General features: G+C 38.5%; 1 protein-coding gene across 1 annotated transcript; it reads left to right on the forward strand.

Annotated features, from left to right (window-relative positions):
• Positions 1-410: 410 nt before the first annotated feature.
• On the forward strand, positions 411-23249 carry nadsyn1 (NAD synthetase 1). The gene is made up of 21 exons (XM_041806634.1): positions 411-664; positions 2850-2910; positions 3161-3277; positions 5313-5366; positions 5533-5622; positions 7620-7671; positions 7755-7843; positions 7917-8034; positions 8355-8486; positions 11060-11131; positions 12229-12353; positions 12439-12487; positions 13770-13872; positions 15229-15397; positions 16429-16564; positions 16807-16913; positions 21281-21412; positions 21517-21586; positions 21841-21969; positions 22477-22653; positions 23169-23249. Exons 1-21 carry the CDS (start codon positions 580-582, stop codon positions 23205-23207), a joined length of 2106 nt encoding a protein of 701 aa, XP_041662568.1. The 5' UTR covers positions 411-579; the 3' UTR covers positions 23208-23249.
• The last annotated feature ends 1864 nt before the right edge of the window (positions 23250-25113 follow it).

A 25113-nucleotide genomic window follows, 5' to 3' on the forward strand; every position in this document is an offset into this window, starting at 1 on the left:
TGTTTAAATTTACATTTTAAACAGCGCTTCAACTTTTTTGGAAATGAGCTTGTATTTACTTGGATAAAGCTGTAATGCAAATAATGATTGAAACAGTGAGTGAAGAATTAGCAGCAGGCTGATTGGCATGATTGAAGTAACAACCAAAGATAGTGATCAAATGGAGATACACAAAAGACTAAATGATTGAAAATAACTGAACTACAATGTTTCACTTTTGCCCTATTTTCATCAAATTTACCTGAAATTGTGTGACCTTCACTTTTTTTTTTAATTTTGTCATTTTCACCTGTTCCCAAACAGCGCAGCCATTGTGAGTGATGTAGTTCACCGTTTGCCCTCTAGAGGGCAGTAATGTTTACAGGACTGTACAGAAAGACCAAATGATGGACCAGAAGAAGAAGGGGGACGGCAGCTTACTGTTCTTTCTTAATCTATCCAGACAACTCCAGTGAAACTTGTTATAACAGCTTTCTAAACAGATAATTCTTTAAGGACAGAGACTTCATCAGCCGTAAATCATCTTTACTGTCCTCCTGAACTGTTTACGACACTTCCACCGTACCAACGAGCAGAGAAATGGGACGAAAGGTGACTCTTGCTACCTGCTCACTGAATCAATGGGCTCTGGACTTTGAAGGAAACTCAGACAGAATACTGAAGAGTAAGTCCACTAACACACTAATACAAGAAAATCCGCTATTATATTTAATTTAAAGAGGCCGTATCTGCTACGAGATGGGACAATGGAGTTTAGCTTATGGCTCGAAATCATCATGTAAATCTTTGCACGCTAGACTTCAAGTGTAGAAGAACAGACATGCGCACTAGGCATGAGAGCAAGTGACTGAGGCAAACATAAATAATTCCTTCTTCACCCCCTAATGCTTAAATAAAAACAGCTCCTCACATTTCTGGTTGTATAAATGTCAAACAAACAAACAGACAAAAAAAAAAAAAACGTGGAGAAAAATCTAAAATAAAAGGTCTTACTTGGAAAACAACCAAATTTATTGACCAAGCTTCATACAGAGCGAAATTATTGTATTGTTTTTGTAGCCTTTGAATTTTTCTATTTCATGTAGTTTTTTCAAATTAATTCAGACTACGGAAGAGATTTAGGACTGGGATGTTTTTTTTTATTCTGAAAAAAAAAGTGTCTAACTTTGATCTCAAAACTGAATTAAAAAACAATTTCATCTAATTTCTTTAGTGGGCCTGATCCTCCTCTGTACAGACGGGCCACATAATGGGACAAAATAAAGGTTAAGAAAAGCTGATCTGTGTAGTATAATGTTACATCAAAAACCCTGTATTTCTAATGTCATAATACCTAATAAGACTTTAGGCTGGCCTCATTATCTCTGTCTTTTAACAGAATGTATGTTTTATGAAAAAGTGGCCTAATAATTTATGATTAAAATGTATAATTGACAAATAAATGTTGAAAATAAACACATTAAAGCAGTTGTTCTCAACAGGTCTACACTCATGACCCGCCACTAGGGCTCACTGATTATGGCAAGTCTCTAGATTTGTACTGAGATCTCAGAAAGTTTTGCAGTTTGGACATAAGATAGAATTAAACATATTACTGAATGAAGGGACAGGACAAAACTAGCAGGTTTAAAAAGCATGTTATTACAGAAGTCCTAGGAGGACACTCATGTGTGAACTGTATTTTTTTCTGTTTCTTGTGATACATTTAGGTGGTTTTCTGGAGATTTGTATGTTCTATTTTACATTATCATAGAAAACCTGCTCCCAGGATAAGGAAATAAATGAGTTAAGTTATAGGAAAACAACTCGAGTTTGTGTTAACCACAGCAAAATGATTAAATCAGTTTTTCTTGATTAATGATAACAGCCTTGGTCTGATTTACTCTGAGTGTCACATCTCTCAGTAACAGTCAGTGAATTCACTGTTGAATAGAGGATATATATGATTACTTATCTGACTGGTCAGACATTTCCTAGCAATGCATAGCTGACTGATTGTTAAATATTTATTTATTTTTTTTATCATTGATCCATTTTCTTATTTGCACCACAAAAGAAAAACCACATATTGAAACTTTTAGTCTTATAGACTTGGAATACAATTATTCCTGTTTCTATCTCATTAAGTCTGGACTATGGTGACATTATAAACATATTACTCATGCCTATTTATAACACAGAACGCTCAGAGTTTCAAGTCAGAAGGAATCCAGAATAGATCGGTACAGAACTTGTATTTATTGGTCGATATTGTCACAAAGAAACAACTCATCGCACAAATGTCAAAAAGCAAAATAAGGCCACTGTCCATCAAACACAAAACAAAATGACATTACCACCATGGTAAATGGCTGGAGTTAGGCGTCCTGCCCAAGGAGGCGTGGACATGTGAGTGTAGGAGCTGGGACTGAACCCATGAGCTTCTGGTTTGGAGATGACCAACTGCTTACTGGTCAGTCGTTGTGAATTCCTTGATTGGATGAATCAATGAACACGTGGAGGAAGCATTATGTGTTTAGAATTCCTTCATATTTGCATGAACTAACTTTTTTCTTTAATTTTTTTCCTGTTAAGTGCTGAGCAGTTGAGATGCAAAGTAGAAAAAAAGCACAGCGACATTTTGTGTTTTGGGATAACTTAGTTTGATTACATGGTTTATTACAAAGTAGACTGATTAAAGGTACAGAACTTTTGTTTTCAGAACGACATGAAATGTATCAGTAAGTGGATATTTATACCGTGTAAGGCAACGAGTCATGATTTGTTTGGCGGTTGCAGGAAAATCTTTCACACCTTGTCTTGAAATATGTATGAAGTTTCTTTTTTTTTTTTTTTTGTTTCTTTGACAGGTATCGAGATAGCTAAGGCTCAGGGAGCCAAATACAGGCTGGGCCCAGAGCTGGAGATCTGGTATGATGGGATAAAACTCTCATTTATTTCCTGGGAATTCTCATAGGTTCATCAGATTCATGAGTATTTCTCAGTTTTAGAAATGTAAAATTATCTTGGTGTGAAATATGTTTGAAACTATATGTGAAAATTTGGGACATAAAAATATTTGGAAATGTTTTGCAGCTTAGAGGTAAAGCTGTCTGGGATATCCGGCTCCATTTTTCTTCCCTCAGCTAACTTCTCTTTTCTAACACACTATTTTTTACAGCGGCTATGGATGTGCAGACCACTTTTATGAATCAGACACACTGCTCCACAGTTTCCAGGTCCTTAAAAAGCTCCTGGAGTCTCCCATCACCCAGGATATCATCTGTGACGTGGGGATGTAGGTGTCACCTTCAAACGAGTCTGATTCAGTAGAAAGCCTGATTCACATTGTTGCAAGAGTTTGACATGGTAAAGAACCTAAAAGCTTCAGCATCATATATCTAACTTTAAAGGTCACCTTTAAACCATCACTAAATTAGCACCTTTGCTGGTGCTAATTTATTCAACAAAAACAATGACAAAGATTGGACTGGGTGAAATTAAAGGTTTTAGTATCCAAAAAGATCAAAATGTTCAAGGTGTGCTTGCAGAACACTAAAAGATGAAAATTCCAGTTAGCAAGCACCATATTTGACCAAAAAGCAGAACCTTCAACTTTCTACTGGTTAAAAAAAACTCTGTTGAGTCTGACTGCTGCTGTTACACTCCCTCAAACCTTTAGTTAACCCTAACCCATTAGTTAAAAATAGTCATCTTCTGTCAAAACCCCTGTTTAGATTGGGAGAGGCATTGTGACGTGTCCTAAAGCTCAGCATTAACATGACTACAAAGTCAATAAAACATCATGATGTGTTCAATTGTCACATGAAGAAAAAGACAATTAGAGTTTTGGTGCAACACTTGCATAAATTGTTGTTTGAGTTGTTTTCCAGTAATTGAAAATATATAATGCTAGTATTTACTAGTACCATATATTTACTCCCTTCCTGATTTCTTATTTGGTGGCATATTTGTCACATTTAAATGTTTTAGATCATCAAACTAATTTTAATTTTAGACAAATATAAACTGAGTAAGTACAAAAGTAAGTTTATAAATGATTTCATTTATTTAGTTAAAAAAAGCCATCCAAACCTACCTGGCCCTATGTGAAAAAGTCGTGGCCCCTTACTAAACCTAATAACTGGTCGTTCAATCCTGGCAGCAACAACTGCAAGCAAGGGTTTGCAATAACTGTCAGTAAGTCTTTCACATTACTGTGGAGAAATTAAGGCCCACTTTGACCCTGTTTGCAGAAATGTTTTAATTCAGCTAAATCAGAACTCAGAAAGGGGGCAGATACCTTAACATTACTGTATCTAAGAGCTCTGTAAAAATGTACTGTAGTTTCATCTTTCCACCTTATAGAAGAAAAGTTAATTATTGATTACGACTCAGATCTTTAAGGAATATTGATAATATCTAGTATAGTACTTAGGGCTGAATGATCTGGGGTATAATATTATTGTGATTTTTTTCCCCAGTATTGCCATTGCAATTTGATATACAATTATTTCTCATGTTCCTTACATACCAACAACCACAAGCAAGAAATCATTCTATCTTATAACCAACACAATATTAGATCAAACTAGGGCTGAAAAATTTTGAAACTATGTAATTGTGTTGATTTTGACTTTTATTTATATGAGCTGAAGTATTTAAGGGACTAAGGGAGTTATAATTTTTATGTCATTCTCTTATTAAGTAAAAGAACGTACAAAAAAGATGGATTTTTGTAGACTATTCTAAAAAACTGCCTGATGTCGATTGCATGATATGTAGTGCATAATGTCTCTGCTGCAGAATAAAAGATATAAACTGGTATTTTGAAACAAATTTCAAATTTTAGAGAAATATTTCACCTTCTGCGATTTAAAAATTGCAGCAGACCATAGTGTGATTTAATCGAATTTTGGATCAATTGCCCAGCCCTAGCAGGGCTTCATCCTTGCAGTGAAAGTACTCCTCTACATGCTAAAGTCCTTCACTCAGGGTTGTCGGTATTCATCAGTTCATCACTCTTCAGTGTTAGGTTAATTGAAGATCAATCCCTGATGAGAGTAAAATAAAGGTTAGATTATCTGACAGTTTGACTAATTGTTCTGACTCAGAATAATGACTGAAATGTTAGGATATTCTTTGAAATGTTGTTTTTTAATTTTCACTAAATCTAGACTAAAACTCTAAAATAAACTAAGCTAAAATGTTCCTAAAACTAATGAGCCTTTTTGACTAAAGACCAGGACTAAGACTAAACCAAAAATAATTCTGGACTTTCCTGATAGTTTTGGTGTCCCTTTGACAAGCTGTTGTGGATTCTGTTCTTACAGGCCCATCATGCATCACAACGTACGCTACAACTGCCGAGTCCTCTTCCTCAACAGGTACACCAGGTCACCTCTCCTGTCTGTCCTATTTTCATACATTTTTAAAGTCTGACATGTTGGAGTGTTATTTTAATATATTTTCATGTATAAGGGAGAATGCAGTACACCCCCAGTAACTTGTCTTTACCTTTTTAGAAATATGTAATTTTCCTCCACCTTGCAGAAAAATCCTGCTGATAAGACCAAAAGTGATGATGGCCAACCATGGGAACTACAGAGAGATACGCTGGTTCTCACCTTGGAACCAGTTAAGGTCGGTTTTCACTCAGAAGTCTACCACAGACATGTGACTATCCAGACTATCACTCTGTTTTCATGTGAGCATTACTGGTTGATCTTCATCATTATCATCATTCTCATTTTTATTTAAAATAACTTCAATGATTTCACATATTGATGCACACAGCTGCTATTTAGACATTGGACCTATAGATAGCTTTAATATTAGACATTCTAATATTTATACCAAACTCCATCAGCTGAATGACCATGGTTGAAATATACCATGGTATTAAATAATTAGGTAGTATTAACCTATCTTAGACTGTTCTGAGATCCAGTCTGTTCTCTGGGAGGTGGGTACGTTCCATATTATTTAAAAAAAATAAGTTTTTCCCTCCCCTGTCCCAACCCAAAGGCTGGATTGAATGGTTTCCAATTAAGAAATGATTTATTATAACAATTAGATATGCAGATAAAGGGGCAGGAATTGAACAGAGTGAGGATGGAAAGTTAAAAAGCAGATGCCAGGCCTAATGCTCTGTTTAAAGGTTGTTTATTGGAAGAACCAGCAACAGTATTGACCATGGATAGATCTTTAAATTACTATGGCAAAATGGGGTCTTATTTTTTTCCTTTTTTTTAATTTAGAAGCTTTTTATCATGAGTGAAAATCAAATGATACTTATATCTGGTTGATACCACAGCAACTTCATTCCCATTATTTGGCGATTTGATCCTTTTAATAATAAAGAAACTCCTGAACACTGTCCTAATTACATGAATTAGTTTGCAATATGTGGAAAAATGGTTGGAGCTGGCAAGGATCAAGGGTTTCCCCCGAATGTTGCTAACATATTAATGAAATTTTGATGGTGCTCTCCTTTTTGTGTGAAAAATGAGCGAAAACCATGAAATTTCTGTACTTTTGACCCCACCAATCATCAAAATAATGATAATAATATGATCTGATATAAACACATAGGTTATAGACTTCAAGATACTCTGTTAACCTTAGTATGCTGCCAGTGTTTAAGTAGAACTTAGAGAGTAGGAACAAGTCTGCAAATTTTACTGTTATAATTGGCGGCGTCTGTGTGTCTGTCTTGGTTTGCACATCACACCGTTGCCTCAGTTGTTCTTGATACCACACAGAAGACGTCTTGGATGTACTGGTCTGAAACTGGTGCCATAATAAAGTCATAAATATGTACAAATCTGAATTAAAAAAACTAAAATGTTGCGCCGAGTACTCGTACAGGGACTTCTCCTGTATAACGCTTCCATTTTCTCTTCTCCCAGTTCTCTCAGGTCCACGACTGGCTTTCTTGGCACCACCCCTTCCTCTTTGTTGCTCTATACATTGTCAAGCTGTCATAATACGCTAGCGGTATAGCTGATTCTCAACATTTTATCAGGAAGAGCTTCAGACTTCTGAGACTTGACTTGTTCAGTTCAAAAGATTTAGACGAGCAACAAGCTTTCAACTAAGAGTGTCCCTAACCACAGCTCACTGTTAAAGCAGAGAAAGTTTGGTGCATGTAATCAGAGATGCTTTGCATGCTCCATAAATACAGCAAACCCTCGTTTTGACAATTAAGAACACATGATTGCCCAGTCTTGGATGACTTGGACTTACATTTTTGTTACTGGGGCATCAAACAGATTTCAGTTTGTTTTGACTTTAACCATATTACTGTAACAATTTTAAATTTCTTTATAGAAAAAATCTTTAGATACGTAATGTGTAATTCCATTTATCTAAAACAATATCAGGATATGATTTCTTTAACAAACTGTATCAATCTGGTTAAAATGTTTCTGTATTTATTTTTTAACTCAGCCATCTCTGCACCCATGATTGGAGTCTTTTGTCTCAATCTATGGGTAACTCTTCCCTTACAGTCCTGTGGGTACTTAAAGAAAGTGAAAAATGTTCATTTTTATTTACTCATTTAATGACCTGATTTCCCTTTGGTGAACATTGTGGTTGGCAGTTAAAGTAAATGTGTTTTTGCTCCTCCCTTAAAGAAAAGTGGAGGAGTACTTCCTGCCCAGAATGATCCAGGAGGTGACAGGCCAGGTAAAACACTTTAATCATCAATGTTTAGATGTATCTCACTCTTTGTCAGTGTTTTTAATCTCCTCTTTGTTTCTGTGTGTCAGGATACGGTCCCTTTTGGTGACTGCGTATTATCCACTAAGGATACGTGCATTGGCACTGAGCTATGTGAAGAACTCTGGAATCCCAGAAGGTAAAATCAGTGCAGGGTTTTAAGTCATCAGTACTTGCTCCTGATAACTAAATATAGTCTTTATCTTTATCAGCCCTCATATTCAGATGGGTCTGGACGGGGTTGAAATCTTTACTAATTCTTCTGCTAGCCACCATGAGCTCCGCAAGGCCGACCAGAGAGTCAACCTGATCAAGTCAGCCACCACCAAGGTAGAATGTTTTAAGATATGCTTCAGCGTGGTGCAATTGCATCTGTTGTTTAATAATTTGTAGTGGAATATACGGGCATACAAGTAGTAATCACAATTTCACATTTACACTGTGATCTTACTTAAAGGCTGCTAAGTGCATATTTATTTTAATCTCATTAGTCACCTTTACTGACACAGACCCTGCACTAGAGGGCAGTGTTGTACTGTAGATAGTGAAAATGTGTCTGTAACATCCTGTGTTTTTTAATCGCAGCTCTTATTGTGTGAAATAGTTTAACTGAAATCGATGCTGCATTAAGTGAAATCATGTTGTTTCAGAGCGGAGGTATCTACCTGTATGCTAATCAGAGGGGCTGTGATGGAGACCGGGTTTACTACGACGGATGTGCCTTGGTGGCCATCAACGGAGACATCGTGGCCCAGGGAGCACAGTTCTCTCTAAATGACGTGGTAAATATATAAAAAAGTATATTCAAAGTTGTCTAAGGTTTGGAAAATAACCAAGGTGGAAAAACTCAACTACTGCCTGGCAGATAAATGCCACCATGAGGTAAATCATTGCCAGACAATGAAGGTAAAGTGGCAGGCCAAAATAAAGGTCTGAGGTGGTTTCTGCAACTGGTTGAAATCATTTCTTTAAAAGTGTAGGTCAGTGGTGCCCAAACTTTTTCCAATAAAGGCCACATACAGAAATATATAAGGATGTTGGGGCCACTTTAATATCCACTTAGGTGAGCTAAATGAAAGTTTGTAAAATCAATATAATGTGGGTTAAGATATGCTTAGAGATTGCTTATGCCTAAATGGCTAGTTCTGTCAGGATCACTTTGTCAGGAAATGCACATGATTTGCAGCTATAAATATTTATTAGCATGAATTATTTAGCACTTATTGCTGTTATTTGTTTGGTGGTGTGGCTGTTCTGACATCCCCCTGCCCTCCTACAATCCTATGTGGAAAACATCAAGCACCCTGCTCTTCCTATGCCAATAGGAAGAGGAGAGGAAGAGAAGCAGCAGAAACCACAGAGCAGAGAAGGCATCAGTGACAACAGAATGACACTAATTAAGTCAGAAGAAGAATAAAGGAGGAGCTGGGGTGGAGGAGGGTTGCAAGAGCAACTTGCAGAGAGAGCGGCAGAGCTGAGGCTGCATGAGAGCGATTAGCCAATAGTGTGCGCAGAGCAAATCAGCTGGCAAATAGACAATCATTTCCAGGGGTCTGAGGATGCCAATCAGATCTTTAGGGGCGCTGTTTGGCTCAAGCTAGCACTGGCTCTGCCCCTGGAATATTACTGCAATATTGGTTGCCAATATGTTTATCGCAGTGTTGTTTCAGTTTAATCACATACAAACACATCAATAAAGTCTTATTGTCAATATGTTTTGTTTACAGGATTATTTAATTAATTAATTAATTTGATTAGGACAGTGCACATCAATCAACATTTTGGCAATACACATCAATGTAAATATGCCAGAATTAGCACAATAGCTTGATTTCATCTGTTGTCTTAAGGCAGGCAATTACAAAAAGAGCAAAAAACAGATTAAAATAACAACACAATTCACAGGACAGTACACAGAAAACACACAGTGTTAACAAACAAGATGGACGCAATGTGTACACAACAAATAACTCGAGAGCATGGAAGCACAGCATTATGCTAAAACTCTGAAGTTCAATACAGTTAAGCACAAGCTTCATGTTCAGATGGAGGCCATATTCCATGTTATTTCTAGAGTCTGCTCTGGGCCAATCAAAATTGGACTGCGGGCCGCATTTGGCCCCTGGTCCATAGTTTGGACATCTCTGGTGTAGGTGCATATTTTATTATAAATTTTGCATTACAACACCAGTGAAGTGGGGATCAAATGAATGAAGGCCTTTGTCCTGCAAAGTTTGATGCGAATCAGAAAGTTTCCTGGTATTAAACCATGGTGAATATGCACTGATGTGCAACCTAACGGGAATATTTAATCATTTGGTTTTAAATAACCTGAGCTCTGGACATAACAATGATAGGTCAAAGACAGGGAAGACGCCTGCACTGCATATTAAGGTGCTTTGCACTGGGCATTCAACAGGCTTCAGAAGAAAATGCACAATGCTTCATTCACATTTTAGTAAATTCTGCATTTATTGTTTAGAATTTTCTTTGTCTAATAACCATATTTCTTAGCCAAGCTTAAACACATTTAAATGTTAGCATATGTCAGCCCACTTACTGAGCTTATTAGCTTTTATTCTGCATTTTAACATGGATTCCATATTTGAATAGGATTTTAACTTAAAGGACTTGCTCTATAGTGTGGAAGTGTGTACCAAAGCTGCTACGAGTTTATGTGGATGATCTGTGGTAAAAGCCAGAATCATGTGTCTGAATGCTATTCACAGCAGTAACCAGAGCTGATGAAGTCTTTTTCTACCTTGGGACATGGGAAGACATGGCCGATTGGTGCACAATGCTGATATACCTTTAATGTTTACCCCCTTGTTATATTTTTGTCTCATTCATGTTTACTTTGCATTTACTGTCAAAGACCTATTTCTAGCTCTGCATTGTCTTATCTGTTGACAAACATTTTTTTTACCTTTTTGTTGATGAAAATAACACTGGACATGTAAATCTTGATTTTAAAGAATCATGAAAAGGACTCATGGATAATTAACATTTAACAGGTTAGAGTCAGATTTGATAATTATTTGCTGCCTTTTTAACATTCAGATGTTTGTGCACTGGTGTGAAATATGGTGTTAAATACCTACTATTAAGACTGAATAGTAAAGTCTGAAAACGTTTAGAGTTTCAGTACAAAGGGGAAAACCTGGAAAATGAAAATCCCCACGTACCTGATAGATATGAAGTGCCTGTATTGCTTCTTATCTGCAGTAGAATGGTTTCTTGTGTTTGCAGGTGTATTGGGTAATCTTCACAGACGCAGGTCAGAGAGAACAATGACAGAAAACATTCCTGAGTGAGCCATACTGATCTGTGTTTGGTCTTTCTGCTGTTACTGTAGGAGGTGATCACGGCCACTGTTGACCTTGAAGATGTGCGGAGCTACAGAGGAGAAATTTGCCAACCAAACATGGTGAGACAGTAACCTCGCGTGTTTTTCAAACTAAAGTTTGCTGAATCATGAAAATTGTTTTTGTGATGCTTTTTAATTTTTATTCCCTCATGTTACCTCAGAGCTCAGTACTAACCTGAATCAGGTCAGTTTTTTTGGTTTGTTTAAAGGTAGAGTATGTAAGAATGATGGCTCTGAATTTTCTATATCCATTTATTCAACCCCAACTCCCAAAAAGTTGAGTTATGTGTAAAAAATAAGTAAAAGCAGAATGCCATGACTGTCAAATCTCATAAACCTATATTTTACTCACAGTAGAACAAAAATAACATACCAGATGTTGAAACTGAGACATTTTACCATTTCATGAAAAATATTAGCTCTATCTGAATTTTATGGCAGCAACACATCTCAGAAACCTTTGAACACCCTTGTGTGGCATTTCCTTTTCTTTTAACAACATCCTGTAAATGTCCGGAAAGTGTTTGCTTGTTTTTAGGAGAGGAATGTTGTCCCATTCTTGTCTGATGTAAGATTCTAGCTGCTCAAACAACTTTTCTGATGCTCCTGTTTTCTACTGGTGAAAGGTCTGGACTGCAGGCAGGCCAGTTCAGCACTCTGACTCTTTCACTGAGTGCTCCACTGTGAAGCCATGTGGTATGTGGTTTAGCAATGTCTTGCTGAAATAGTCAAGGCCTTCCCTGACAGATACATTGTCTGGATGGGAGCATATGTTGCTCTAAAACCTCTCTCTACTTTTCAGCATTGATAGTTCCTTTTCAGATGTGTAAGCTGCCCACGCCATCAGCATTAATGCAACACCACACCATCAGAGATGCAGGCTTCAGAACTGAGCCAGGATAACAAGCTAGATGGTTTCTCTTCAGTACACAGGACACGCTGCCTGCAGTTTCCAAAAGGAATTTCAAGTTTTGATTAATCTGACCACAGAACAGTTTTCCATTTAGCCTCAATCTATTTTAAATGAGCTTTGGCCCAGAGGAGACAGTGGCATTTCTGCATTGTGTTCACATATGGCTTCTTCTTTGTATGACACAGCTTTAACTGTCATTTGTGGCTGGACTCGTCCTCTCACTGCCTGTGTTTCTCCGTTGCAGGAAAGTGAACACAAACTTTGCCACAGAGTGAAAGTGGACTTCTCTCTGTCTGGTGTTGACGATGTCTACCTTCCTACTCACCAGCCCATCACATGGCACTTTCATACACCGGAAGAAGAGATCAGGTAGAAATAGCTTTCAGTTGCTGGTAAATTTGAATAAATGCCAGTATTATCATCATATGAAAGAGTTATCACCTGTGCTGTTCAGTTTAGGGCCGTCCTGCTGGCTCTGGGACTACCTGAGGAGAAGTGGTCAGGTGAGGAGGAACAGACGGCAAATTGCACATTTTCCTCACAATGTGTCTTACTTCAGACTTTCATGTTAGTATGAGTGAATTAAACCATGTTTATTTTTAGATTAATGAATTTATTTTCATCTTGAAACTTAAAAGGATAACAAACCTGTTTCTGGGTGTCCTTAAAAATTAATCCTGCAATACTCAAAAACATTCAGAAGCAGATCCACAAAGAATTATTATGCAGTGCTTATACCACACAGAGATTTACTCAAGATTTGCATGTGCTTTTAGCTTTTTGACCTTGTCCACAAAAGGTCACATGCTGGCAATAACACACCACAGGGTTTGGCAGCCAAGCGCCATTGCTAGTGTTTTCCACAGACCGAGTGGCACATCAGTGCTTGGATCACTGACACTGCAGGGACAGAGTGAGAAGTAAGGAAAGATTTTCAGACTGAAAACTCAGAGTTTGTGCAGCAAAAGACATGCATACTGTATCGGCTGTAAATAGTGACAGAAATTTTACTATCTTCCATACCAGTTATTACATTTCAAAGCCAATACTGTAACGAAATGCAAGGCAAAAGGACCCACAAGCAGACTCGGGACATAGGGGAAAGAGTCAATAATCATTTAATGAATGCAAAGTTCAGTACACAGGAGGTCAGTCAGCTCAGGCAAAGGTACAAAAAATGGCAGGCAAAAACTCGGAAATCTAAGGACTGAAACTGGGTCAAAGCACAAAGAATCAATCAGAAAAATAAGGCTCAAAAGTAATGCAAACTGGGAGTAATACAAGACGATCTCGCACAGAAGGAAGGGAGTGAGTGGTATAAATACACAAGGAAAGGGAAGACAGCCCAGATGAGGGTCACCGGGTGGAGAAAATAAAAGAGAACTCAACTAACTCAACCAAGGGATGTGACAAATATATCCTGATACTGAGATCATGCTGATAGTATCGTGCATCTCTAGTCTTATTCAGGCTTGTACATGCAAGAGCAAACTAGTCTCCAGCTACATTGTCTAAGTGTGTTAGTCTGACATTTAGTAATCCGTTTCGGTCAGATTAAGTTATTAACATGTGTTTAAGAGTCTGGTTTAAGTCAGTCTAACACAGGAATACAACTTTTCTAACTACATTCTAACTAACCTTGGCTTTTGTCCGAGTTTAATCATTTTAGCTGACATGTAGGATTTATTTTGACGCCTAGCTCTTTCTTGACACGGTGAAAAGCCTGACCTGCTCCAATACCTGCTCTTATTCCAGCCTGTTTGATGGTTCTTGTTTGTATCTCAGGCTGGTTTTCTGTTGCCTCTGAGCGGAGGAGTGGACAGCTCATCCACTGCCTGCATCGTTCACTCCATGTGTGTGCTGCTCTGCCAGGCTGTAGCTGACGGCGGTATGACTTACTTTTCTTTAAGACAAGTTAAAAGGGCAGTGTATAAATGCAGACATAAACTATGCAAACGTTTACTCTTGTAATGAATTTGTTACACTGTGTTCAGTAGATTAGTTTTTACAGTATCAGCCCCACTTTGTTATCTTCTTTATATTTTCTTTTCCAAAAATAATTCTGCTCACCCCGCTGTGGTTCTCTCTTCACACTCACCTCCTGTCTATTGTACACACTTGCCTACACCTCAGTTTCCTTTTTCTTTCTACCTTTGCGTCTATTCTGTTCACTTTCTCTGTCATTAGTTTTATTGGTTTTCACCTGCTGTGTCTGCTGATGTAGCAGACACTGGACATTTTTAAAGTGATGTTTTAAAGCGATAGAAAACAACCCAGGAAGGCTACCAAACTACATTTTATACAGCCACTGTTACCAAACAAGAGCTCAAGATGACAGGGTGAGTATTAAAGGAGACACATTATACCCTTTTAAGACAAGCTTAAATTGTTCTCAGAGGTCCCCAAAACATGCCAGTGAAGTTTGTTGCTGAAAAAACACTCCAGTATAGGAATTTTGTACGTTTAAAACCCCCTCTATTTCAGCCCTTCTCAGAACGAGCCATTTCTGTGTCTGTGGCTTTAAATTAATTACCCCCTTGTTATATTGTAATTAGCTGTCTGACTCTGCCCCTGACCACACCCCTCTCAGGAAATGAATGCAGTACTCCTGGTACTACAGACACTTTTATCCAAAGTTTAGAAGTAGACTGGGATTTGAACCATCAACCTACCAGACTGTAGTCAGCAGGATAACCCATTGAGCTATCCAGCATCTCAGCTACTAGTTGAGAGGATCACTAGACGAGGGCAGAACTTTCCTCCAAGTGGGGGAGGGCCAGCCAAACCTGGGGGTGGGTGCTCACACTCCTGGTGAGGTCACCAGGAGCTAAATCTGAGAACAGCTTGTTTCAGCACACATTTTCTGAAAGGTGGAGAAAGAGATGGGGAGAGGGAATGGATTTTTCTGGTATTTGAGGGGATTGTGGACAGGCCAGGGGCATATATTTGTGTTAGAAAAGCCTGAAAAAGTGATTTTTGCATAATATGTCTCCTTTAAAAGAATAAGAATATTCACAGTTAGGATATAAAAAGAGCTTTCTGATACACTGATTGTGTTTGGAGGAGCAGAGCAATCAGAAAGTGTGCAATAATTCATCGAGTGGTTTCTTTGAAAGTAAACTAGAAATGAATAAACTTTCTTGTCTTCTTCCTTGTTTATTTTAACAAACCAGGTATCTCATTGAGTCCATTCTTCTTTCCCTCTTTCCTTTGTACCTCTCACCTCTCTCTCTCCGTACCACAGACATGCAGGTACTGGCGGATGTTCGCAGAGTCATAGGGGATGATTCCTACTCTCCTAAGCACCCAAAGGAGCTGTGCAGTCGCATCTTCACCACCTGCTACATGGCCAGTGAAAACTCCTCAGAGGACACCTGCAGGAGGGCTAAGGACCTGGCCGGTCAGATCGGCAGGTAGACAGGACTTGATTCAAAGGAATAGACTTGGTGTTAAGGATAGTATAGGGTAGTAATGACTCAGAGCAGACTAGTTTTACAACTCCATCACTTTGAAGCAAAACTTCTATGGAACAAACATTTACAGCAGAGCCAGCAGGATTCTAAGAGACCTTAAACAAGGTTTATCTCTGCAGTGTTTACTTAATTCACCTTATTCCTTGCTCACATGCTCCCTTGTGTAAAATCTGAGTGTGACTTTGGTGCCTGCAGTTACTGAATTAGGTACTGATGTTTTTCCAGCAAGGAAAAGCTAATCCTGTTTGGTAGAGACATTAAGAAATAAAAATGAGTGATCATATGTTAGACCTCAGGTAGGATGATATGAATATTCTTCTGCCTTCAACTATCTAGGGAGGAGAGGACATTATAAGGAATGACTTTAGATAATGTACAGAAGCAATAAAACATTATTCATTTTAATCTGTAGAGGTTCTGAAGTCCTCATTATTTCACTCAGCATCCCCTCCTTTAAAACTTGTTTTTACTGATATTCATGATTCACATGGGTCAACTCTTCAGGTCATTAAATCCTAAATTCTGGACTTATTTCAGAAGAATCAAATCAGTTAGATATGTTTAAAACACCACTGTCACAAATCAAGCTTTATCTGGTAATTAGGACAACAGCAAATGGTGCAAGAGGTAATACAATTCTGCAAGGATATTTCAGGAATCATAACTTAGGACCTAAAACCTAAAATATGATTTAGGAACATTTTATTCAAGGTTGTGGGAGTATTACATTTAAAGAGTAAGGTGGTTGTTAGCTACTGTTAGAAATGTTCCTTCTTCTGTAAGTTTGACCCATCATCACATTCACAGTAGAGCCTGCAGGACGAAGTTTGATAAAAAAAAAAAGCTAAATTTAACTCAATAAATGTAGAAATGAGTTTGTTTTCTTTTTATGTCCAGTGTTGTGTTACTCTCCTGAGAGAAACTGCAATGAAAATATTTTAATCTCTTGTAATTTATGTCTTAATTTGCAGCTCACACATGAACATTAACATTGACATGGCTGTGAAAGGAATTCTGGGTATTTTCTCAGTGGTTACTGGCAGGTTGCCTCAGTTTCGTGCCAACGGAGGAACCCACAGAGAAAACCTGGCTCTGCAGAACGTTCAGGTCAGACACTTTCTTTACCTGCACACCCCCTCTGCCACCATACTGATTCCATCTTCGTGACAGCTCCCTTTTTATTTTCTGCCTCTGTCAGTGTCAGTGTCTGTTCATTCACTCATGTATAGTGACAGTTAAACCACAGTTTTCTCACTGATACCTCAGCGGAAATGAGGATCATGAAGCTTTTTATGTGGTGCCTCAGGAAGTCAAAGTGAACTCTTCATGTTTGTACTTGTGTGCTACAGGCTCGTGTCAGGATGGTCCTGGCTTACCTGTTCGCTCAGCTGAGTCTGTGGGCCCGGGGGAGACCAGGTGGTCTGCTGGTTCTGGGCTCAGCCAACGTAGATGAGAGGTAACACTGCAGCTATGACGGTCATATTTCATATTTCTTTCTAGAATAAAATCTAAGGATGCAGCTTATTGATAGAATTAGAAGCAAACACAGGGTGTTTATGCCCTAATGCCCTCATGTGCTATTGCTGAATGTGCCACTGCAACCCAAACAGCAGCCCCACCTTCAACACAGGGGTTCTCAACCTTTTCAGCCCGCGACCCCCGAAATAAAGGTGCCAGAGACCGGGGACCCCCACTGTACCTGAAGGTGGCTGAACACAGCCATGCACATTCAAGAGTAGTCATGTGCAGACAAGGCCATCCATAAAGGGGGATAAAGGGGAGAGTTTTCTGGCGCCCAGCCAGACTGGGGGCCGATGGAGGTCAGCAAAACCATGGTCCATTGTAAAGTTAAGCTGTGATATCCATATTTCATATTTAAAATATTTTTTAAATTGCTACAGTGGGTGAATAATGGCAAAAAAAATGTGGAAAAAGTGGTGAAATTGAATTTTAAATGTAGCAGAAATGGTTTAGAAGTGGCAAAAATTAGATAAAATGGATAAAATTGCATTATTTTGGCAAAAATGGGTTAACTGAGAATGAAAAAAAAGGCAGACACTGGCAGAAATTGGTTAAACTAGCAAAAATGGGCATATCAAATAGTAAAATGGGGTTAAAATGGGAAAAATTGAGCTTAAAAGTGGTTAAAAGGGGTTAATAGTAGCAATAATGGGTCAACAGAGACAACATCAAGCTTAAGTGGCAAAAATTGATTTAGAAGAGGCAAAAACAGGCAGAAAAAAAGTTGTGGAAAGAGTTTAAAACTGAAAAAATAGATGCTAAATGGTAAAAATGTGTTAAAATTGGTGGAAAAAAATGATGAAACGTGGTAACAATTTTGACAAAATTGGTGTAAAGTGGCAACAGTGTAATTTAAAAAATATTTGTTTTTTGGGCAACCGGCGACCCCCTTGCAGTGTCTCACAACCCCAAAGGGGGTACCGACCCCAAGGTTGAGAACCACTGCTTCAACAGACCTAGACTCTGGACTCTGAAATACTGATGCATAATCTACTCAAGTAAAAATAAAGAGTAATTAATGGAAGTTTAACTCTAAGTCCTGAGTACTGAGTAGTTATTTTTGAAACCCGAGGGGGTAAAAAGGAAAATGTGATTTTTCCTTTCAGTTAAATTAAGAGGGAGAGAGTTAGGCTTTAATTTTTTGTTGTTTAATTGTGATAACTGTCAGTTTCTCTATTTCAGCAACTAATGCTTCAAAATACAGTGAAGATCAATACTTTACTTAAAAGGTAAAAATTTGATTACTGACTTTTTTTACTACTCAGTAAAGTCTAAGTAGACAAAAAGTTACTCACTTAAAGTTTCTTAATGTAAAAAGTGACTTTCCACCCCCACCATAAATAGACCCGGGCTCTGTATGTATGCAGGATCCAGGCTGTGACAATACTGATACTACCTACCCTAGCTCATGGTCCCTAATTGCCCCCACAAACAAAGCATTAAACATGAAAGAACACAGAGAAGATAGAAATGTACAGAAAAACATCTGAAGCTTGGAAAGAGGATGGGAGTAGTAGAGGCAGGGGGAGGTGTGCTGTTTAGGACTAGAACCAACCCAGCTGGACTGGTCTGTTGCCCTACCTCCCCCTACTCCCTCATTCTCATGTGTAAAAATTCAATCAAACTGTTTCCCACCCGGGGTTTTCTGTTAGAGCTGCATGCAGCCTGGTAATCATGGTGGCCATCAAGGCTTGAAATTTACCCCTGCCAACCTGGGCCGAGTTATCCAATGGGTATTACAGGTCCACGGGCCCACATACGCTGGGGGCTCAGATAGACATTAGGAGAAAAACAAAGACTTAGTTCTTAGGGTCCTCTGCATTCTTAATGTGGGCAGGTGGATTTTAGCTTTGGCAGGTACAAATGTGTCCGTCTTGTCTATCAGCCCCAGTGGGTATCATTTAGATGCTTGTTGCAATGAGGCTGATCTGTGCACATGTGGTTCAAATTTCCCAAAATAACTGCACAGTGGCTCAGTCTTGTGCATCAGTGCGTCTTTATGCAGCAGCAACGGCTTTCATGCGGTATAACACTGACTCACACAAATGAAACACCCCTACACACACCACACTCACACCTACACTGTGAAAACACTTCAGACTTTTGTCTGTTGAGGGCAAAATTTTCAGAATACTGAATGACAAACACAGACCTGAATATTCTCCTCCCTGAAGGATCAGTGTGTCAGTGCTGTCTGTGTGTACGTGTGTGATCCGGCTGTGTGTCTCTCTCCATTGCCTGTGTGAGCCATGGCTGTGCAGTATGATGGAATAGTATTTGATTAATATTCTTTGAACATTATCTGTTCATGGGATCCAGTTGAAAGATGATCCTAGGACGAGGAAAACAGAGATTAGTAAAAAGGTCCAAAGTTACACAAAAATCCAAAGTACAAGGTTTCAAAAATTTTCAAGGTGTGTGAGCCCAGGAGCAAAGTCACTGCGAGGTGAAACTGAACAATCAGGTGAAGAGCTGGGTATGTATACTGCAGGAGCTGAGTAGTGGAGTGGTCTCAGGTGTGCAGCAGGATTGGTAGCAGAAGTGGTCTCAGGTGTGTGTGATTGCCACACACACACACACAGACAGACAACACACACTAGGGATGGAAAAACAGGAGGAGAAACAGCTGGGATCATGACATAATGAAACACTATTTAAACATTTGACACAAACATATTTGAATGTAGATTTTCTGTTTATTGATAAATAACCATATAAAAGAGGATAGAAACACTGAAACTTTAAATATTCTTCATTTAAGCTGTTAGAAACAGAGAATAATGGATAAGAGTCTGTAACGGATTACTTCAAGGAGAATTCAGCTGAATAAAGTGAAGATTTATATTTGAATGAATGAATGAATTCATGAATTTTATTTCTGTTTACTTGCAACAAATAAAACAATCAACAAGATCAAAGTGAATTTCTGAATTTCCAAGCTATCCGAAATGGTGAAGGCAGAAGCTCAAGCTTATTAAAAACCTACCCCTCTTATCTTACAAAGACAGAACCATCACAGAAAAGAGTGCATAGCAAGGACAACGCTGGTGCATCGTTGTTGTTAATATTCATTGGCAATAAATGCATAATAACATATTCATATTAACTTACATTTTCCATGGTGTATTTCAAAGTCAATTGATTCTTATACTGTCTTTTGAGACTTACCAATGTAGTGCATGTTTTTATGTTTTCGAAAGAAGAATTCCACAAAAGTACCCTCTAACTGACAATGAGACTCGACATTTGTATCTTTGGTTTTTGAAAAAGAATGTTCATCTCAGATTGTATTGACTGTCCCTCATTATAAACAACTTCTGGATACTTTGTGGTTATTGTCCAGTTAAAGCTTTGTAAATTGTATTGCATTGTATTTCGATCAAATGATTCATTTTAGTATTATCAAACAACAATGAGTGTATTAAAACAGATGTTTAAATGTTTTCTAAATGTAAACTTCATGCCGTAAGTCTAAGTCGTCTGTTCTTTTAACAGATAATTTATCATATTTAAAGCTACACATAAACTACATCCATCATAAATGATGACAGACGATGAAAGAAGAATAAAGGAAACAAGAGGTTTTAATATTAGTTTAAACTTAAAATCCAGGAATCAAGTTTTTGTTGTCGGTTAAAGTACCTCAAAGAAAGAAAAACTGATAAAGTGTAAAAAACTGATATCAGTAGGAAAAATCTGAATTAGCCAAAGGTATTACAGGATAATGTGTCACCTTTATCAACAATAAGAACATTTGATCTTTAATATGTCAGTGACAGTCTCTAACACTGAAATAAGACACACATCTCTGTAGTGTGCTTTTTCATAATATGAAACAGGGAAATGTGCGTTATTAGGAGGAGATCTTATGATCATGTTGATGAGGGAAATAGGGCATGGGTGTTATCTCATACCAGATAAAGTATAACACAATAGTATATCATATTTAACCCATAGTTAAACAACAACAAAACGGAGGCTAGTAGAAATGTTGAGGTGCTAGTAACTTTGCAAAACCACTAACCACAGTGGCTAGTGAGCAAAAAAGTGGTGGCCATGGATCTATGGCCATTGTTGTTTCATGTATGGTTGATGAAAGTGTGAACATTTGGTATTAGGAGGTTGTCAACCTAATAAACTACAGTTCTATTTACTGGCAAACCAGCAGTAAAAAAGCATCAATCATGACTGTAAAGAAATGTAATTTTGGAGAGATGTGTGTTTTTCTTTATGCGGATAATATCTTTATGTAGAGAAATTCCAGCCCTGCTCCTCTACCATTAAATGGCTTTCCCTGCTCAGTCTGACAGGATATTTCACAAAGTACGACTGCTCCAGCGCTGACATCAACCCGATAGGAGGCATCAGCAAGACAGACCTGAAGAGCTTCCTGCATTACTGTGTGGAGCAGTTCCAGCTCAGCGCTCTGAGGGGGTGAGATCCACTCACTGACTGTTGAACTGGCCTAGGACAATACATTTGCTTTTAATGAAAAAAAAACAAAAACTAAGTTATAATTTGTGTACGTCTCCCTGCAGCATCCTGGCTGCTCCGCCTACTGCTGAACTGGAGCCGTTGACGGATGGACACGTGTCGCAAACTGATGAGGTAGGAACTATAGTGTCATCAAATTCAAAATGAGCTCGTATTTTTTATGATGCTGGTTAAGAGACACATGAACTTAAAATGATGTCAATTTAACATTTAAACTACTGAAACATTTTTACTGTAAAAGTGCGTCGATTCCAAAGATCAGTTATTGGCCTTTGTGGTCTCAGTTACTGGTACTGGATTGACCCCTGAAAATTCACTATCAGCTGACCTCTTCTTCAAACTCTATCTAACCAAACCTCCCCTCTTAGGCCGACATGGGGATGACATACTCTGAGTTATCTGTCATTGGACGACTGAGGAAGATTTCCAAGTGTGGCCCCTTCAGTATGTTCTGTAAACTCATTCACATGTGGAAGGATGCCCTCTCACCCATGGAGGTAAGTCCAGCCCTGCTGGGACAGTGCTGCTCTGAGAGGAATAATAAGGTCCATGTTTGTAGATAGACACAGCCACAGAAAGATGGAGAATTTACATTTTTATGGATGCCATCGCCGTTTTGTTCCTGAATGTGTGGTATTTAGTGGAGAGAAGTCCGATTTTCCTCAAAACAGAAATATAGTAAACGATTTAAGCGTTAATGACGCATGTGTCATGATTTTTTTTTTCTTGTGATTTCAGTCGATATAATGACTGCAAAAGACACAGAAATGAGCTCAAATCAAACTAATGTAACAGGTTTGTTTTCTGTTATCTAGGAACGATTATGCTCTTAAACTTTTGTTACTGTATGGCACTTTATAGTTTTGAAATACTGTTTAATGGAAAAACCAAACTTTTAAAATATCTATGAAAACACGTATAAATCTGTATATGGTTAAATCTGTGACGAGTTCTGACTGAAACTCTTAGAAAGGCTTCAAAAGTGATGGTCTTCTATTATTAAGGTGGCTCAGAAGGTGAAGCACTTCTTTCGGATGTACTCAGTGAACCGCCACAAGATGACCACAGTGACGCCGTCCTACCACGCTGAGAGCTACAGTCCTGATGACAACCGCTTTGACCTGAGACCTTTTCTCTATAACACTCGCTGGACCTGGCAGTTCAGGAGCATCGACAACCAGGTAAGACCCCAAGCATTAGACTTTAGGAATGTCCAACGTTTTAAAGCTTTTGTGTCCCACATATGGGAGTTTTTTTTTTTTTATGTTATACATCCTTATGATCGGAACAATAATGAACCTCTGAGTTCCTGTGAGATTATACTGATACTGCTAAGAAAGGAAATAAAAGCACATTGCTTCCTATTGTGTTGTCAGAATACTTCAAGGCTGAATTATCCTGTTTGAAGTTTCAGCATCATAACTGCATGGTATTCTGTTTTATTTAACTATGTAAAAGGTCATGAAGTTTGTGGAGGTTTTGGCGTTTTGGCAGAAACACGGCTTAGAAATGTGAAAAATCCTTAAAACATATCCCCGCTATCCTTCTCTGCTTTGCTTTGTTTCCTCTCCATGCTTCTGTGTTGGGAAGGATTAAGACTCAGAGTGATGGATCAGAACAGACAGAAATATGTCATGAAGAGGAAACAAACAATGGTGTGTTGTGTTGTGTCTAAGATGTTTTCCTCTTTCCACAGGTCACCCAGATGGCAGCAAATAAGCACCAAGAACCCTGAGGCCTACAGCGTCTAATAAAAAACTAGCAGGGATACAACTGATCAAATAATATCTGGCCTTGTTTAATTCAGCAATACCAAACACTTTTACTAAGCTTTAAGACCCTGTAAAGTGAAATCCAAAATTTGTGTCATAATACACTAGACATGCTGGAATATGGTTGCTGTAAACATGTGAAAACACTGAGATCAACATGTGACTGAATTCTGCATTGGGACCGTTGGAAAGTTTTTTCACCTCTTTCCTGGCTTGGTTTCTTGGTTGGGTGGGGCAAATTTGTGGGTTCATGATGTCCAAAGCCCACAGTAGGGAATGGCCCCGCCCTCTAACACTACAATATAAATCACAGAGGAGTTCATCTCAGTCCAGTCTGTTGTTAGCTGATGTCACTGCCTTTATTGAAAGTTAACAGTCAGTTAAATGCAGTTTTTTTTGTTCATTGTGAGGTAAATTTTTCAAATCTATCAGCCACAGTGGTCTGTGGATCATTTGGAGCATCGTCACAGAGATTTGAGCCTGAAAACGGACTTTGTCTCTTCTTCTAAGGCCAACAAAAGGTCAAGAGGCAGGATAATGGCATGAGTGCTTTCCTCCATTCAGATTGTAGCATTTTCTAAATTTGAGATGATCGTATTTATCCTGAGTGGGCGTGGCCTCATTCAACCAGACCGCCCACACCATCCTGGTGCAGATTTTACTACTACTGTTTTTGAAGTTTAATTTCATGAACTTAAAGATGTTTCACTGGACAGAAATTTGACCTGGGGGTTCATAACACAGTGACCTGTCATATAACAAACCTAAATACAGATTTATTTTCACTTTACAGGGTCTCTAAAAAAAGCACAGGATCCAGCAGGAGACAGACATGTTTCCTCTGATGCTTTAAAGACATTTTATTCTACCTCAGACTTTTTACTTTTGTGACGATGTGCTGCACAGTGTCATTAGCTAAAAAACATTTAACTCCTTTCCTGTGTTATATTCAGAAATGAATGTGTTTGCAGCTCAATAAACAACATATTTTATCAAAACAGAGGAAGCTGTGGACTTTTTCATGTCCTCTAAGAACAACAGATTAGGTTTACCTGAGACCTACCCCCAATCAGGTGACTTGATGCTCTGAGCTTCTTGTCATGTAACATCAGTTAATGTCAATGAGAAGCGCTCAGAGCTGTGTGAATTTTATAACAGTGGGCAGAAAAAATACTCAGCTTTATAGCAGGTTAAACATGAAATTCTCAGTGATATTCTTTGTCAAGGTGCAGAGGAAATCACTGTCTTTGATAAATTACCTTTGATAAATTACCTTTTGATTTGAAACACCCCTAAAATATACTCCCTGCCCTCTCTGTCTGCTGAGACCTTCACCAAGACCGGGCTTTGTTTCCAGGGGGTCTGGACACCACAGGTATGATTCAGTGATGGGCTCCAGGTTTAACACTTCGTCAGGAAAACTGGCAGAGTCATCTTTTGTTGCTTTGTATTTACACATGTAGTAAAGTCAAAACTTTCCTAGCCCTATCGTTTCCCTATGGCTGTGGCGAAAGCGCCATAGGAATGAGCGCAGTGGGGATGTTGGGGGAACACACAGTGGGGGGGTGTTGGGGTGTTGAGGCAAGGAAACAAAATTTACATTACATATTCAAAACAAGATTAAAGAACCTCCTTTACAGGAGTGTCCTAACACAACTGAAAGTTGCAGACCTGAAACATTAAACATAAAAATCATCACGAAACACGCATCAACAAACCTGAGTCACACAGCAGAGTCAAAAACCTCTACAACCTGATGCATCTTCCTCTAATGCCTTCAATCTACTTTTTAAACTATTTAAGCAGACCAGCTCCTCAATACATCCATTTTCCTGCAGAAGATTGCAGGCAGCAGGAGCAGCATACAAA

Source organism: Cheilinus undulatus, linkage group 1 (assembly GCF_018320785.1).
Source record: "Cheilinus undulatus linkage group 1, ASM1832078v1, whole genome shotgun sequence".
Taxonomy (NCBI): Eukaryota; Metazoa; Chordata; class Actinopteri; order Labriformes; family Labridae; genus Cheilinus; species Cheilinus undulatus.